Here is a 19,173-nt window from a genome sequence, read left to right on the forward strand (position 1 = left end):
ATAATATGAGTGGAATCAACTGTACCTCATAAGGTGGTTGGCGAGGATGAAAGTGACTTGATACATAAATGGACCTAGTACAGCGTCCAGTCTACCAAACTCAATCTGTGTTAATTTTACGTTTTCTTGGAATGACCCACACCCATACCTCCACCTCCAAATCTGTCTAACTATATTACATAGCCTGTACATCTCAATGCTGTCACAGAGACCCCAAATAACAGTGCCTTTGACAAGATAGAAATCTATTTCTCTCCCCAGTAATAGTCCAGGTACCCAGGAGCAGTCCAGGAATAGTTTGTTCCCCCATGGCAGGAACCCAGGCACTGCAGCTTGTTGCTCTGTCCTGCTTGAGTACTATCCTGCGTGCATAATCGCAGCTGGCCACCACCATCTCATCTGCATTTCACTCATCAGGAAGCGGAAAAGAGCATCCTCAGTTCCTTTAAGGCCACAGAAGCCATAAATGTCACCTCTGCTCCCACATGGGCCAGAGTTTAATGGCCACTGCAATGGATATTGTTCTAAAAATCAAAGGTGCCGTTACAACAGAAGAATGGGAGAACAAATATTGGAAGGATAGCTGGCAGCTTCTGCTACTCTGGCAAACTCTAACCATCCTTTATCATTTCCTTCAAAGATTAGCTTCTTTAAAAAGCATCTCGATGTAATACAGGGTGATGCTTTGCTCAGTGAAGCATGGGCTAAAATCAGGAAAATTACCCCCATTTAATTATACTCTAAGCCATACAACTTGGCGTATTGTTTAAAGCATAGATTTTTTTTTTTTTTAACTTTAAGTTATGGAATACATGTGCAGAATGTGCAGGTTTGTTACATAGGTATACATGTGCCATGGTGATTTGCTGCACCTATCAACCCATCATCTAAGTGTTAGGTTCTGTATGCATTAGGTATTTGTCCTAATGCTCTCCTTCCCCTTGACCCCCACCCTCCAGCAGGCCCCAGTATGTGATGTTCCCCTCCCTGTGTCCACGAGTTCTCACTGTTCAACTCCCACTTATGAGTGAGAACAAAAGCATGGGTTTTTCTATGTTCCTTGAAAACCTGGATTTCTTTGAAAGTGACTCAGTGAATCTTATAACTGAATGTTTGTTTCTCCTACCCCACCAAATTTACATGTTGAAGCCCTGATCACCAGTGTGATTGTCTTTGGAGATGGAGGTCTCCAAAGAAGTAATTAAGGCTAAATGAGGTCCTAAGGGAGGGACCCTCAACAGTATGACTAATGTCCTTATGAGAAGAGACACCAAAGAGCAAACTCTCTCTCTCACTCTCCATGCACATATACCAAGGAAAGGACGTGTGAGAGAAGGTGGCCATCTATGAGCCAGAAAGAGAGCCTCACCAAAGGCCAGAACTTTGATTCATCCATCAACAGGCAGGGTTCAATGTTCACTGCTAGGGGCTCCCATAATCCACTGGGTCTGTGCCTCTGTGGCAGTGCATGTTCCAACTGGAATGAGATGTGCTCATATGCACCAACATCTTAGAACAGGATGACCCACAAGTTTCGTCTTGTGTGACAACTACAGTTGATCAGTAGTGGTCACCTGAGCAATTGGAACTGAGATGAATTCTGAGGCTAAATAGGGTTCAGTGGGAAAAAGGGCTGAGATCAAGTAAGAGCATCTGTCATGGTCACAGGAGGGATGAGGGGAAGTATTTGTGATTTACGCCATGTATTTGTTGTCTCTGATGCATACCTAATGAAGACCCTTATATACGGCAGATAATACATACTCCATAAATGTTTTCCAAATGAAAAAACAAGAGCATATGTGAGTTATCAAGGGTTTGGCAGAATATATGGCAGCAGGAGCAGAAGCTATTTGTTTGCTTATTTTTACGGTAGCTATAGTTTTGATAGCAGCTAGTTTGTGCCATACAAAGTCTGAAATCCGGTCCTTTATCCCTGCTCATACTTTTGGGAACTGACTTGTTTTTAGGACATATCTTAACAAATCAATAAGCTCCAGGAACAGAAACCAAGTCTTTTTTTTCTTAACCTAAATTTGCAGTGATCCAATTTCCAGAAGCAATAACTAAAACTTTATTTTCCTGCATCTGTTTGTATAATCAGTTGTCTAAAAGTATAACAAGTAATCATTTTTAATTAAACAGTTAACATAGTCTTATTTACAAGTAAACATGAAAGGCTGTAATAGTCTAATTTTTTTCCAATAAAATCAGAGCAATACATATTAGATATGCACATACATACACATGTGTATCTAGTACAGTGCTGCATACAATACAGCACATGGATTAAGATGATGCTAGGTACCCCACTTACCCTGCTGTGATTATTACACATTTTATGCCTGTATCAAGATACCTCATATACCCCATAAATACATATACCTACTATGTACCCACAGAAATTAATAAAAGAAAGATGATGCTAGGAAGAAAGGTTGCTTCCTACAATGATGAAATTCGTGTCCAGCAAGCTCATGAACAAAGGAAAGGAAGTAAGGGAACGGTCCATGAGAATCTTAAATATCAGTTCTCTTTGCAAAGCGGAGAAGGATGAAGACCGGATTTACACTGAGATCTCCACTGCTACATGGGCAAATGAGAACAGACTTGCCTGGAAATTGAGACAGACAAGTCCAAGTTCTGATGCAACTGTGTGTGATAAATAAGATCGCTGTCTATGTTTGCTCATTTCCTGATAGCATGTAGTGTAGATGTGAAATCAGAGTCTTTTTTTTTCAGATGTTTCAAGAAGCTAAAGTTAGTCTCTCTCTCTCTCTCTCTCTCTCTCTCTCTCTCTCTCTCTCTCTCAGGATTAAAATCGGAAGGCCTTTACAGAGTCTCTGGGTTCACTGAACACATTGAAGATGTCAAAATGGCATTTGACAGAGGTAAGCTTGTACTTTCTTGAATGCCATCTGACATCCTAACACCCTTCTCGTTTGGAACTAGATTTTAATCATAGTAGAAATGGGGTTTCAGAACTACTAAGAGTTGTTCTTCAAGAAACGGAGGAATAATGGCTTACAAATCTCATGTTTCTGCCTCACTGGGCAAAGTGTTTCCTTCACAGCCATTGACAAGTGATCACTGTCAACGGGCAGACAATCCATATGGCATCTGCATCCCCTGTCTCAGGATCCCATTCTTCTCCTTCTCTCAAAGCTCCAAAGAAGGGATCATAAGGATGGGAGGGCACCCCCAGCACTAATGTAGGGGAAGGCAGTGGACGTGTAGGAGGGAACTGCTTTTGTTCTTTATAACTGTGGTGTATATTCTCTAGAACATACTATCTCTTAAGTCAGATATCATGGCCATCCTGGGGATCCTGTTAAAAATACGGGTCACTGGGACCCAACTTGAAGACTCATTCAGAAAGCTGGATAAACCCAAGAATCTGTATTTCTAATAAGCAATCCAAGTAATTCTGGCACAGCCAGTGAAGACATGGAACCCCTACTGGATAGAGCCTACTGGATAGAGCCTCTACTTTGTAGTGTGGTATATGAAATCAGTGAGGTTGCCCTCCCTCTCTCTTTAGACTTCTCTCCAGTTCCTCCTCCCTACTCTACTGTGCACTCCAGCAATCCTGAAATACACCCTATTTGCTGCCATGAAGAAGTGCCTCGGCTCACATTGTCCTGTCTATCTGAAATGTATTCACCTCTCTGCCTAGCAAACACCTATAATCAGGGGTCAGCTCAAGCCTTTCCTCCTTGAGGAAGCCTCGCTGACTGCCCCAAGCTAACCTCAGAGCTCAACTTCCTTTTCCCACACCCCACCCCCCACATTCCCCACACTTCAGCATAGCAATCTTCCCATTTCCTTGTCATTGTTGAGTTGCATGTCTGACTGTCAATCTAACTAGAACCGTTGGTTGGCAGAGAGTATCTCTTTTCTTTGGTTCATCAGGGCTTAATGGTGCTTGGCACATGACAGCTTCTCAATAACTTTGCTAAATATGTAAATAATGAAATAAACATGGCATATCTTCTATGCTTTTACTGTTTTCTATACATCGGCAGCTTTTTTTTTATCTTCAGAACCAAATTTGCTGAGGCATTTATTCTTTTAATTCTTTATGTAAAAGATATTAAGAATTCCTATATGATTAAAACATTTTTATCCAAAAAATGTCATAGGCTATGACAGATTGGACTGGTATTTCCTAATGGTGAAACTAAAAGTCAAAAAATGTCTTGAGAATTATTGTTAGAAATGGTAAGAAATATAGGCCGGGCACGGTGGCGGATACCTAGAATCCTAGCACTTTGGGAGGTGGAAACGGAGCAGGTCAGAACTTCTGTGCTGATTCTTTGTACTGCCTACAAAGAAAGAATTCTGGACCAACAATAAATACCAGATACATTAGTATAATATATTTAAAGTGCTGAAGTGAAATAACTGTCAAAATAGGCCGGGCACAGTGGCTCACACCTCTAATCCCAGCACTTTGAGAGGCTGAGACGGGTGGATCACTTGAGGTAGGAGTTCGAGACCAGCCTGGCCAACATAGCGAAACTCCCCCCTCTACTAAAAATACAAAAATTAGCCAGGCGTGGTGGCACGTGCCTGTAATCCCAGCTACTCAGGAGGCTGAGGCACGAGAATTGCTTGAACCCGGGAGGCGGAGGTTGCAGTGAACCAAGATTGCGCCACTGCACTCCAGCCTGGGCTACAGAGTGAGACTCTGTCTCACAAAAAAAAAAAAAAAAAAAAAAAAGAATGATAAGAAATATAACATCACATATCCATGAGAAAAGGGTAAAGTTTCCCAGATTAAATTCCTAGGGGATCAGGGAGGAAGGATCAAGTTAAAAAAACAAATAAACAAACCCCTTCAGTGAACCTGAAAGAAACAATAAGAACTGAAACTATTCAACAATCATTTTGTGAATGTGACTTCCAAATCCAAGTCTAAAAAACACTGGTGGAAATGTATTAGAGCTTCTTGATGTTCTCTTGTTTCAGATTAGATTGTCATTTTATTATGAACCTTTGTGTCTATAATACAAATTATTGTGCTAAATTTCTATTTAGCAAATTACCAGGGGTGGGGACCCAAAGCACTGTTTGAAGTTTGTTTTATCACCCGTTTGCCTGCACAAACCCTCAGAGCCTACCTCCCTCTCACCAAACACCCTTCTGTTGCCTCCTACACTTCAGTGTTACTAGAACCCAAAAGAGTTAGCTGAGACTTGTCAGGGAGCATTCACCATTGGATTTTTTTTTTTCTTTCTGTACATGCCTTGGCGAAATAAGGTCCTAATTAGGACTTGGATCACTGATTGTTTTTCAGATGGTGAAAAGGCCGATATATCTGCCAATGTCTATCCAGACATAAACATCATCACTGGAGCCCTTAAACTGTATTTCAGAGACTTACCCATCCCTGTCATCACATATGATACCTACTCCAAATTTATAGATGCAGCAAGTAAGTACTTCAAATTAACTTTTTATTTTTAAGAAATTTTTAAGTACAATGCTTTTGACCTTCAGAAAATTAAAACTCAGAACTGTTTAAATTATTGCATTTGTACCTGTCTTGTCAAGTGAGGGCACAACGGTAAATAGATGACCAGGCATAGTTCAACAGCTGACTTGAACCAGTTCTAAGAACTCTGTGGACTGACGTATGTGTCAGGCAGTTCTGTCCGCATCGTTCCTTGTATGCTGGGAACCAACACAGTCAGGCCTATTCCGTGTTGAAAGCATGAATATTTCTGTCACAGAAAAAAAAAAAATCTTCAGTGAGGACTGACTAGATCATGGGGATCCAATCTTTTGTCTTCCCTGGGCCACATTGGAAGAAGAATAATTGTCTTGGGCCACACATAAAATATACTAACATTAATGATAGCTTTAATGATAATTTTAAATAATTTTTAAATAAATTATTTTAAAATCTTATAATGTTTTAAGGTTTACAAATTTGTGCTGGGCCATATTCAAAGCTGTCCTGGGCATGTGCGGCCCACAGGCTGCGGGCTGGACAAGCTTGGTCTAGATTAACTACTTTTATCTGTTAGGCAGAATTTCATTCCTAATCAGTTAAAGTCACAACCAAGTTTTGTCTATTGATGCTGTTCAAAATGAACAGAAGGCCACAGTATACTGTGTCAAGCAGTATACTAGAACATCTCACCAGTGCCTTCTAGTTTAATTCCCTCATTTACCCCATGTGGCAAATCTTATAATCCCATTTTACAGAGAAGAAAAGCAAGACTTGGAGAGCTGAGCTCATGCTTCCAGGAATGGGACATCAGGATTTGCCTTCCATCAGCCCAGGGTTGCTCATTCAGTGTTTGGCACTTGGGCCCACTGCTGTAGGAGAGAAAAGAGAGTGAAAAGGGGGCAGGTCTGGAGGAAGGGACTACACTTTGCCCAGGAAGAGGCAAAAGTGACCAAAGGGAGCTTCAAATGCTGAGACACATGACACAGAAGTCAAGCTCACTTTGAGGAAGTTTTTGCTTATTGTTGTTGTTTTTATTTAAAAAAAAAAAACCTTTAAAGGTTGAAAAGTTTAGGTATGCTGTTAAATATAGTAATGAGATGCCTGATGGGGAGACACAAAGGCAGGCTGGGATCAGTGTGAGATGCACTTTTCAGATGAGCTGAGGCCCTGACCCCGGTAAGACTATTCCCTCCTTCCGGGGCCCTAGTGGTCCTGGCAAAGAAGGTTCTAGCATCCTCTACTCCGGGAGGAATAGCAGGAGGGTTTTCTTTGAGTAGCTGCCAGTACCTATCAGAGACCCAAAAGCCAGAAGCATGTACTCTTCCTCCCATTGTTAATGTGTCCAGTCTCCACTTCCTAACCTGGGCTGTGCACCGGGGTTAAGCATGCCAACACTATAGTGAGAAGTGCCATGAGTGCAGGCTGAGTTGGGTGGCTCATTGCCAATGTCCTTGCCTTGTAAAATGTATTAGGTTGTAGAAGTCTGCCAGAGAAAGACTCATTAGACAACTTCAAGGGAATAGTACTGTATATGGTGCAGTTTAAATTAAAACTTGTGGGAGTGATATTTCTAGCAAATCTACTGTTCAGAAGAAAGCAAAGCACAGTCTGCACATATGCTCCGTGACTGTATGCATTCTGCTGGCTTACGGATTCATGGAGGGCAAGGACAATGTCCAGCCTCTGGCCACCCAGAGGACATTCAATAAGCATGTGGTGCTCAGCCTCAAACTCTTTCCTGAATGACACAGGACACCAACAAATTGATTAAGTGAAACAGTGCTTGGATTGCATCAATTTAATAGAATCGTTCCCCCATTTCTGGCTAAAACAAAAACTTCTTGTTACTTCTCTAAAAACTTGAATGCCACCCTCTGAACTAATACCCATCATGCATAAACTTCACAGAAATCTCCAATGCAGATGAGAGGCTGGAAGCCGTCCATGAAGTGCTGATGCTGCTGCCTCCTGCCCACTATGAAACCCTCCGGTACCTAATGATCCACCTCAAAAAGTAAGCTTATGCCTCATGCACAAAGCCTGCTCTGCCCCTAGAGCAATTAATGCATAAGGAAAAGTGGACGGCATTCCTCCCCAGCCCCCTGAGAGGACCGAGCCTCCAGCCCCAGCCATAACTGCTGGAGCTTCACTGTGCCAGGAGCCACGCCAGGCACTTTCAGTGTATCATGCCTATGAAAGGGGCACCATTGCGGTGGCTCACGCCTGTAATCCCAGCACTTTGGGAGGCCAAGGCGGGCAGATCACGAGGTCAGGAGATTGAGACCATCCTGGCTAACACGGTGAAACCCTGTCTCTACTAAAAATACAAAAACTTAGCCGGGCAAGGTGGCAGGCGCCTGTAGTCCCAGCTACCCAGGAGGCTGAGGCAGGAGAATGGCGTGAACCCGGGAGGCAGAGCTGGCAGTGAGCCGAGATCATGCCACTGCACTCCAGCCTGGGTGACAAGGCGAGACTCCATCTCAAAAAAAAAAAAAGTTGGGGGGGCACCATTAGGGGCCTCGTGTCACTCGTGAGATTGCTGACACTTGGGGAGGTTACATAGCTGATTTGAAGAGGTGAAGCCAGGATCCCAGGCAGACTGATGTACAGCCTTTACCTACTCTGCCGCTGTGTCTGCATCTTCATCTGACACAAGCCCTGTACTCTGTGTCCTGTTCGTCCCCCTGTTGCTTGCCCCTTTCCAGGCTCCTGAGCCTGCCTGCCTCCTGGGAGAGCACATTTCCAGCCTGATCTCTTATTTTTCTGGATGTATGAGTTCTATATCATTAAGTAACAAACTTCTCCCAAAACTTAGTGGCTTAAAACAGTAAACATTTATTATCTCATAGTTTCCAAGGGTCAGGAATCCAGGTGTGAATCAGCTGGCTGCCTCCAGTTCAAGGTCTGTAATGAGGCTGCAGTCTTATCTGAAGGCTTGATGCACCTGTAATCCCAGCTACTTGGGAGGCTGAGACAGGAGAATTGCTTGAACCCAGGAGACAAAGGCTACAGTGAGCAAAGATTGCACCACTGCACTCCATCCTGGGCAACAGAATGAGACTCTGTCTCAAGAAAAAAAAAAATTCACTCCTGAAGGCTTGATGGTGGTAGCATCCATCTCCAAGCCCACTCACATGGTTGTTGGCAGGATTCAGTTCCTTAAAGGCTGTTGGACTGAAGGCTTCACTCCCTCACCAACTGTTTGCTGCAGTCAACCCTCAGTTCCTTGCCATGTGCATTTCTCCATAGGCAGTTTAAATTAAAACTTGTGGGAGTGATATTTCTAGCAAATCTACTAGAAGCCAACTGGCTTCTCTCAGAAGAAGAAAGCAAGAACACCCAATATGAAAGACAGTCTTTTTGTAACCTAATCTCAGAAGTGACATCCTATTGCTTTTGCCATGTTTTATCTGTTAGAAGCAAATCAAGTCCAGCCCATACTTTAGGGGAAGGGATGCAGGGTGTAAATTACAGGAGGCATATCACTGAGGTCCATCTCAGAGAGTACCTGCGGCACACAGAACTGTCTGTGTGAGTGTGTGGGAGACAGAGATGGAGACATCTGGATGTTTATGGGACACTAGAACCTCTGGTGACACTACTCTCCCTAAACCTTGTCTCTCTCTCTCTCACTGCACATGTGTAATGAGGTTGATGAATTGGTGTTATAACATTGGAAGGATCAGGGCACATCTGTGTTCCTCTGTGTTTTTGAAAGACATTTGGCAGCAGCCCATTCTTTGACAAAATGAACCAAAAATTGTCTACATTGACTGGTTCACAGATCTACTTAGTAAGTGAAAAGAGGCAAACTGAGGACTGTATAAACAGTAGGTATTGAGGTTTTATTTTTCTACCTTTTAAGACATACAATATTGTTGCTCAGATTCAGGGTGACAGGTGATGGTAACATTTAGCTCAGAATATTCCCATTTTGATTAATTTGTTGAATTTAGGAGTACAAGTAATTTTTAGATAATTATGGGTGTCACATCTGGCTTTCAGTCAGCTGTAAAATATTTATTGTGATCAATATCCAGTTACAATTTGGAAGGCAAAGTACCATTACCAGAAAAAATGCTGACACCTTTCAGCTGAACCTTAAATGCCAATAATATTGTATCTTTTTCATAGTGGGTTTGCTAGCCATCTTGTTTGGTCAGCATAGTGCCTGACTTAAGAGGAAGCTGTGAGCACTTTGATGGTGACAAATGTCCTCTTTCCAACCTTGCTCTTAGCTTTGTGGCATGGACATGACACAAACTGGGTTGACCTTAAAATAATACTCAATGGCTAATCCTAATGAGTTATAAGGAAATAGAAAGGGATGGCTTTCTATGCACAACCTAAACACATTTTAATTATATTTTGCTCTTTTTTGGAGAACCCACTCCCTTTTACATCTATTAGGAACATTCTGAAACTTAAATTTGTGAAAACATAACTCTGGGAGATTGTAATTTTATTCCATGAGGAAGATATTAAACCAACTTTGCAGTTTGAATTTTATTCTTAAAGGCTCTGCAGTTCTTATCTGGATGTCAAAATGATGATTCTTAATTTCAACTGCTGTTCAACTGCTGTAGACCTCATCCTGTGGGAACTACAAATAATGTCCAACTGCCTTCCAGTTTGGCCACATTCCAGCCATTCCCCCACCCCATGATAACGGCCTGGTTCTTCCTAAATTCATGACAGCCCATTCTACACATAACCTTTCTCCTCTGGCACCAGTCCTCCCAGCAGACAGGGATCCTGCCCTTCCCTTCCCACTCTCCAGCATACAGACCAGCAGGAAGCCACAAGAGGAAAAAAAGCCTTCCGTATGAGGCCTGTGAAAGGACCATGGGCCAGCCTCAGAATCCGTTGCCCCTACAAACCAGTATTCCTTAAATGATAGTTCCATATTGACTTAATAAGGAGGACTAATTTTCTAATTTAAAAAATTGTGTTCCTGCCAGATTCACATATGTAATTCATTTCCACTGGCAAAGGCAATGTCAACAATATAAAACAAAAAATCGGTCAATTACCCTTCAAAAATACCTTTCTGCCATTCTGATTCCCAATTTTTTCTTGCAATTTCCTGAACCAGAGATGTTCTTGGGACTTACATACATAATCAATACAGAAAATCAATCCTCAAGTCTCCATAACATCTCTGTTCTGTATGTTTGTTTTGCAGGGTTACTATGAATGAAAAAGACAATTTAATGAATGCAGAAAATCTGGGGATCGTGTTTGGGCCCACTCTGATGAGGCCCCCTGAGGACAGCACCCTTACCACCCTGCATGATATGCGGTACCAAAAGCTGATTGTGCAGATTTTAATAGAAAACGAAGACGTTTTATTCTAATCCATCAGGGAAATGAGTTGAATGGCCTCAGCCCCATCCAAGTTGACAAAGCTAAAGGAATAAAAACTTTTCTTACCACTTGATTTGTTTTCCAAACAAGTGCTAGAATTTGCTGGACTGCAGAGGATCGCTGAGTGGGGTACTGTGTCTCATAGACATGCGCCACCTCCACATGAGGACGAGGGTGAAGGTGAGGGAAGCCCCCTCACCTTGGGTCTTTTGCTGTGCCTCCTATGTATGTCTGGTTTGCTGGAAGAGTGATTAATACATCTTTAATTTATTAAAAACAATGTAGACCTTTAAATTTCAGTCTTATCGGTAATAAAAGGGAACTTAATTCATAAAGGTACTTGATACAGTTATACATTTTCCACTTATAAAAAGAAGACAATTCTGTTCAATGTTAAATGAAACCTATATCATAAAACGTATTTTTATTTTAGCCACAAGAATGTTATTTTTAGCAAATAGAACTCAATGCAGTGCATTGGTTATTACCCTGTGTACCTTGTCCCTCATTTTGCTGTGACACCCTGAAAAAGCTGACCACGAATGCAGTATTATCTCGACATACCTCTGTCCTCCTCAGTGCTTTTCAATGAAATTTCACCTGCCCCTTGTGTTCCTGCTTTTGACAGTTTTTGCTCTTAAGCACTGGCATTCTTCTATTATATGGTATATATTTATAGCAATTGTAGGATGGTCTGAAATGTCCACCAATTTTCTTTTCATACAAATTTTGTGAATTCTCAAAGTATGCTTTGGAATTGGTCATAGTCTTTTTGTATCATGAGCGTGTATCCCAGAAGATACAGAATGCGGTCATTTTACCTGAAATTATTTGAGAACACTGGATGTATCTGGTCTGTGTAAAAAGTTAGCACTTTCCCTCTTTTCTTCCCGGCCAAGCCCTCTGAATTCATCTGTTAATATCAAATTGTATTTTTGCCACATTTCTGTATTGGTGAAAAGCGAATCTGCAGAATTGTCAATGTTTTTCATTTTTGTTCTAGAAACCTATTTTTTAAAGTGAGAATAAGGTTGGTTTTTACCAAATATTTGTTCCTCCTTGACAAAAGTAGCTCTGTGTGGATAATTCAATATGATTTTATTACTATAGTTCCATTCTCTTGGTTATATTTATCTTAGCATGAGCCTTTCACACCAAGATTTCTATATTTTGTAACATAGGTGAAATATTTAAAACATCAAAAACTGTAAATCTAGATTTTTAAAAAATCCAACCACAATGTCTTTTCCTTTGATTGAGATGATTTGTGTAAACTCACCAATCTTGCTTTGGAGTGAGCAGAAGAGAATGACTGTGTTACGTGGAGCATCACCGTGTGACTGTTGACCTGAACAGTCCCAAGGGCTATGCAGATGGACTCCATTGGCACACGGAGGTCAGAATGGTCTGACCTCTTCCCTGCTATTATCCCTCCTCCCAACTGTACAGCTTTGTCTGTTGTAGTTTATGTACTTCTTGATACTGTCAAAAAATTATCTGGAAATGGTTTTATTTTGTGAAGTGAACAATACTTTGTAATTTATGATAGTGTAAATGGAAGGCAAAGCATCACATGTATTAAATTCTTCTGTCTATTATTCTGGAGTATGTGCAAGAAAGTGGTTTGGAGGGGTGGGGTGGTGGATCATCAAAACATTGTTTCCAGATAGTTGTTGGCAACAGATTTTTAGTCATCACTGAAACACAATGAGAAAACAGCATCCCATTGAGTCCCCACTCCTTCTGCAAGCTTCCTTCTAGAGAGCCTGCTTCAAGATTAAGGCTCTGAAGCTCCACATTCACTTTCTATAAGCCCCACTGCGTGGATGCATCGTCATACAGAGGTGAACCGTTTAGGGCAAATCACCCTAGGCCACTTGGAGGGTAGCAGAACAAGAATTTTAAAGTCACAAAGCCCTGAGCTTGATCCCAGATCTGTCCATTTAGTACTACCTGCATATAACCGTGGGTAATTTGCGGCTCTGAAAAACTGAGGATGATATTCTGATTGTGACATCTTAAATGAAATTTATGTTCTAGGGTAATTAGTAATAGTTATTTCTCATTATTACCATTTTAGAAGGGGAAAGGATATAACATGGAAGCAGGGATGGAAGAAGCATAAGCAAAGGATTTGTCACAGGTTCAATCCAAGTCCAAATAGCACTAAAGGATATAACAGGGCTCCATAATGGGTAATGAGGTTCGCTTGACTCCTTTTCTCAAATGTGATTTCAACACTTGATCCCCTCTTCCTTTAGTCTGAAGCCAGCTCACCCACACCTGTCTTCCCCACCATCTGGCAGCCTGACATGGCTCCCCTTACCTGGCTTGAAATTCCTGCTATTGGAATAACTCTGGTAGTTAGACCATCACGAAGGCAGCACTGTTTCCAGAAACCCACTGTTAAATTGTCAACAATTAAGTTGTGGGAAGTGGAACAGGAGCAGTGTTGGTGGGAGAATGCAGTGGTAAGGATGGGAGGAGACCCCTTTTTCTTTCTTCCATTGCCATAAATGGGCATTCCCGATGACCTGATCTCCACAGCTTGGAGGGGCTGCTGCAGATGTCAAGGATAACAGCCTAGAAGGGAAGAGAGAGGAAGAGAGAAGGTTAAGGGAAGGACAGTGAAGAAAGCATCAGAAAGAAACATACCATATAGATGAAGGATTGCCTGGGCTGTCCTGGCTCCTGTGAAAACCCAACTCAGCTTATACATTCCCAAGTTTATCAATCTCGTGTATAATCAGTCTTTCATTTTAAAAATGTAACATTAACTTTAAACCAGTATTTATCAAGCATTTATTAATGAGCCAGACACTGAATATTTGGAGGCGAGGAAAAGGCTTATCGCACTGGAAGAATTAAACAATAAAGTTAGTCCGGCTAGAGAGAGGAAACTGATCATGTTAAAGGTTTTGGACTCCAAGGGGAATGGGTACTACATATTTGTCTCCAGGCCGAGAATGTAGGAGGTGCTAGCCATAAGGGCCATTTCCAAGGTCGGTGCTGTCTTTCTCTCTACCATCCTAAGCTTATTGTTATTTCCCCTTGGGTTTTGGCTCACATAGTTACAAGGAGGCTACAAAGACCACCAAGTCAATGCCTTTCTCTTCTTGTGCGTCCCATTAACAGTGAGGAAAACTTTCCTAGGAGTCCCATGTATGGTAGACAGCGACACCTGACAGCAATTACTTAAGCATACCCTGAGAATGATGCTGTGTGGCAAACACACCTGAATGTGTATTTGGACTTCCGAGGAACTGGGAGTGGCAAACCTGGAGATTACTTTCTCATCTATGAGGAACATCTGAGCCCCCACCTGGTCCGATGGATCAAGACCCTTTGAGTTCAATGAAGGTTGCCAGCTGGAGGTTGTTAGGGGAAGGGTGCTAAGTGAAAATGCTCTATAAATTGCATGCTTTTTACAAGCGGCAGTGGTTCTCCGGCCCAGCCTACCACCGCTAGAACATGTGGTCCTCCTGTCCAGCCTGCTGCCACTGGACCGCTCTGTATATAAGTTTCCCACTAACGATACTCTGTCTTGTTTACTGGGTCTGGGTCTTTGCTTTGGCCTCTTGAACCTGGTGCCATCCCTACTGAAGTTAATAGGGGTCCTGAATGACATTCCCCAACATACAATCCCTTATATTGGCCAGAACTGCATTGCATGCATGTGACTAAACCAGTCACTAGCAAGGGGAATGAGATCACCAGGATTAGTTTAGAACAGTGGTTCACAACGTGAGATCCCTTGATCAGCAACAGCATGAACTGGGACTTGTTAAAAAGGCAAATTCTCTTGCCTGACTCACTGAATCCAGGGGAAGGATTCTGCGATCTTTTTCTTTTCTTTCTTTCTTTCTTTTTTTTTTTTTTAAAACAAGTCCTTCAGGTAATTCCATTGATTGCGCAATCAGGACTTACACCTGACGTGGGGTTGAATCCAACTTACTCAAGGTGTTTGGATACCTGAAATGAACCAGGACTCATTAGCAAAGAAAGGGGCTTTGCAGCACTGTGAAGGTTGTTCAGATTCTCAGAAGTGGTAGAGAACTTTCCCCACCCATACACTCCTCCCTTCATAACCAAGATCTCCATGGGTCCCACCCCTATAACCATATTATCAACTCCATCTCTAATGTAACACTGTCTAAACTATAAGCTTCATGAGGACTGGAATCCCATCTGCTTTGCTCACCATCCTATCCAACCCTTACCCAGCACTGTGCTAGCACACAGTAGCCAACCCCAAACTTTTATAAATTAATGGCTTGTTCCTTCTACAAATACTGCACTCAAATGTCCCATTTTTATGTGGTAGTGGAGGGGAATAATTCGAGAAGCAGATTCTGAAAATGCACACTAACTCTTGTCCGTCATTTGGAGCTGTGGCTAACATCTGAACTCTTTGGTTATTGAAGCTTTCTCCTTGAACAGGGGCTTTTCCTTAGGAAACAGACCTCTTTAACTCACTCTTCAGCATGTTCTTTCTCCTTTTCCCCAGAAGGAATGATTAAGCTTCAAAATAACTCAGTTTGAAGAATCTGAGGATCTAAGTCACTAGTTCAGTTGCAGGTTACACAGATAATGGTAGATTTGGCTAGAATCTAGTGCAATGTAGACACGAGGAGGTCTGGTGCTGGGTCCAGACAGCCTCCTGTTAAATCGTAGCTCCATCTCTTTCTAATAGTGTGACTTATGGAAAGTTAGTTTACTTTTTAAGTCTCAGTTTTCTTGTCATTAAAATGAACTAATACCAGTTCCTATTTCATGGAGGCTTAAGGTACTCTGTGGACAACACTCAGCATATTTGGAGAACAAAGTAGGTAAGCAAATGCTTTTCTAAAATACACAACAGCTTGGGGAAATGTTTGAGAATGCTTAACCATTAGTATCCCTTCTTCACAGTGATAAGGCACCATCACTTATGGCTGTCTAGCAAATGAGAGAGTTTCATGAATGGTAACTATTACTACCCAATGAACTTTGGAAGTGAAGCCACACCTGTCCCATGCAGAGTGATATGGTGGAAAGAGTTGAGACGTTAACCACAGCTCCAAACGATGGACAACAGTTACTGTGCAGAAAGTACATGCTGAAGGGTGAGTTAAGGAGGCCTAGTTCCAAATGTTAATAGCCTTGATCTGTGACTGAGCCAGGTCCTGTGGCTCTAAATCCAGTGTTCTGTGGATGCATATCAAGTGTTCCTGTGGAGCACTGGATTTAGAGCCACAAGACCTCGCTCAGTCACAGATCAAGACACTGGATTTAGAGACACAAGACCTGGCTCAGTCACAGATCAAGGCCCCACTCACCAACCTCACAGGTCTATCACTGAGGCCAGATGACATGCAGCAGGTATGGAGGCTCCTTCACACACCCTCACCCCCTCGGTACAACCTGTCCCTCATCCTCTGCTCAGGCTCCTCTGCCCAAACATACAAGTCCCTGATGCATCCTCCAAGGCTGCTTCTCACCCTACTTTCTCCCTAGCCAATCACATTCACTCTGGCTTTGAATGCTATCTGTCAACAAATCCAAATTATCCTTAAGATTCAGTTTGCTACCTAATGCCCTGTAACAAATCCCTTCTGCTTAAACCAGCTAGCATGTGATCTATTGCTCATGGCCAAGGTCCCTGATGAACATGCCAATCACTCTGCCATTCAGCTCTTTAAAATCTTCACATCTGTCATACTTGCATGGCATTAAAACAATTTTAAAAATCAGAATAAAGGACTTGCCTATTTATTCTTCCTCATTCCTTGGCACTTTTTATATTCTTACTGTGTATGTTCAATCTATGCCATGTTTTATAGAAATGGTATCATACTCTATATTAACATTCTACAACTTTTTAATTCTCCCTATGTTTTTGAAATGTGTCCATGTTGACACTCACAGACCTACTTCATTCATTTTAGCTGTTCTAAAATATTTTACTAGGTAATTTATCCCTCTGCTACTAGTAGGTATTCAGTTTCCTTCTTTTCTATTGAAAACAGCATTTCCATGAATGTTTTTGTTAAAGTCTGCATGTGCCAGATTGAAATTGCTAGACTGTGAGGGATGCATATCAAGAGCTTTGCTAGATGCTCCCCAAAGTGACTGTGCCAATTTATACTCTCTCTCATCAGCAGTGTTTGAGAGTTCCTGTCTCTTTGTATCCTTATGAACACTTGGCATTACCCGACTTAAATATTTTGCTACTCTGTTGGTATAAAATGACATCTTTTGGTTTTAATTTGCATTTCTTTGCTTACCACTGAAGTTGAGCATCTTTTCTGGTTTAATGGCCACTTAATTGTCTCTTCTATGAACTGGCCATTCATAACTTTTACCATTTCTCTATTGAGTTTTTTCTCTACGTCTACTGATTTGTTGGAGTTCTTTATAAATTCCAAGCTGTTTCTTGATCAATCATGTGCATCATATATATCTTCTCCCAATATAAAAGATCAATTGTTTTTTATAGTTTATGCTTTATGTTTCTTATCCTGACCCTTAAATCATAAAGGTATTTTTTATATTTTTTGTAAAAATATTCAAATTATGCTTTTCGCATTGATGTCTGAAATTTTAGTGCAAGGTACGAATCTATTTTTTTCCATGTGAATACCAACCTATCTTAGTGCAGCTCTGTTCAATAAATTATCTTAGTGCAATTTATTGAACAGAGCTGTGCTATCCAATACTGTAACTACTAGTCACATGTAAGCTTTTGAGCACTTGAAATGTGACTTGTCCAAATCCAGATGTACTGTGTGTATAATACATGCTGGATTTCTTTCTTTCTTTTTTTTTTTTTTTGGGGGGGGGGGACAGAGTTGTGGCTCATGCCTGTAATCCCAACACTTTGGAAGGCCAAGGCAGGTGGATCACCTGAGGTCGGGAGTTCGAGACCAGCCTGACCAACATGAGAAATTCCGTCTCTACTAAAAATACAAAATTAGCTAGATGTGGTGGCATATGCCTGTAATCCCAGCTACTCAGGAGGCTGAGGCAGGAGAATCACTTGAACCCGGGAGGTGGAGGTTGTGGTGAGCCGAGATCGTGCCATTGCACTCCAGCCTGGGCAACAAGAGGAATACATGCTGAGACTTGGTACAGAATATGTCAATAATTTAATACTGATTACAAGTTTAAATAATATTCTGGATATTTGGTGTTAAAATATATTATTAAAATTTATTTCACCTGTTTCTTTTTACTTTTTGAAATGTGGCTACTGGAAAATTTTAAGTTACAAATGTGTAGAAATACAAATACATTGTATTTCTATTGCACAGCTCTAGAACAGACCATCCTTTCTCCCAGAGGGAGAGGGGTCTCCCAATTTGTCATAATGGAATTTCTTTAATTGTACAGGTCTGTTTCTGGACTCTCTTTTCTGATCTGTTAGTCATTTTATCTAGCTCTGTACCAACGCCACACTGTCTTTTAATTTGTATTACTTTATAATAAGTATTAAGATCTTACTCCCATTCTTGTTCCTCTTCTTCAAAACTGTCTTCGTTCTTATGTTTCACTCTCACATATGAATTCTAGGACCACCTAGTCTAGTCTTTCCTATCATCACATCTGAACAAAACCTACTAGGATTTTGATAAGAATGGCATTTGATTTCTATTTTTAGAAAGAATAGACATCTCCCTTCACAAATATAATACAGCTCTCCTTTAATTTGGGTATTTGTGCCCTTCAGTAAGGTTTTTATAATTTTCTACACAAAGTGTATGCCCATATTTTATAATATTTATTCCTAGATACTTTATAGTTTCTGTTGCTATTGTGAATAGATTGTTTCTCATATACTTTATAATGGGTTATTACAAATATTAGGAACACTGCTTATTTATTTAAGTCTTATCTCTCAAGCTTGCTGAACTCTATTAGTTCTAAATAATCTTCTTGGGCTTTTTGTATAATCATATTGCCTGCAAATATGGACAACTTTGTCCCTTTCCAATTCTCATACTTTTTAAATATTTTATCTTTTTAACTGACCCATACTAATTGTACATATTTATGGGGTACATAGTGATGTTTCAATACATACAAAATATAGCGATCAACAGACCCACAGCTAGTATCACACTGAATGGGGAAAAACTAAAAGCCTTTCCTCTAAGATCTGGAACACAACAAGGATGCTCACTGTCACCACTGTTATTCAACATAGTACTAGAAGTCCTAGCTAGAGCAATCAAACGAGAAGGAAATAAAGGGCATCCAAATTGAAAAGGAAGATGTCAAATTATCTTTATTTGTTGATGATATGATCTTATATTTGGAAAAACCTAAAGACTCCACAAGAAATCTATTAGAACTGATAAATCCAGTAA

General features: G+C 41.1%; 1 protein-coding gene across 2 annotated transcripts in view; it reads left to right on the top strand.

Moving 5' to 3' along the window:
* The window catches only part of LOC101005808 (beta-chimaerin), a 90,168-nt gene extending 77,745 nt beyond the window's left edge, over positions 1-12,423 (top strand). For both annotated transcript variants that reach the window (XM_017956822.3, XM_021935226.2), the window contains 4 exons: positions 2,814-2,891; positions 5,300-5,437; positions 7,367-7,472; positions 10,644-12,423. In XM_017956822.3, the coding sequence (XP_017812311.2) occupies positions 2,814-2,891; positions 5,300-5,437; positions 7,367-7,472; positions 10,644-10,815 (494 nt within the window). In that variant the 3' untranslated portion in view covers positions 10,816-12,423. The remainder of the gene's footprint in view (positions 1-2,813; positions 2,892-5,299; positions 5,438-7,366; positions 7,473-10,643) is intronic.
* Positions 12,424-19,173: the final 6,750 nt, after the last annotated feature.

The sequence above is a fragment of the Papio anubis genome, chromosome 4 (assembly GCF_008728515.1).
Source record: "Papio anubis isolate 15944 chromosome 4, Panubis1.0, whole genome shotgun sequence".
NCBI classification, from domain to species: Eukaryota; Metazoa; Chordata; class Mammalia; order Primates; family Cercopithecidae; genus Papio; species Papio anubis.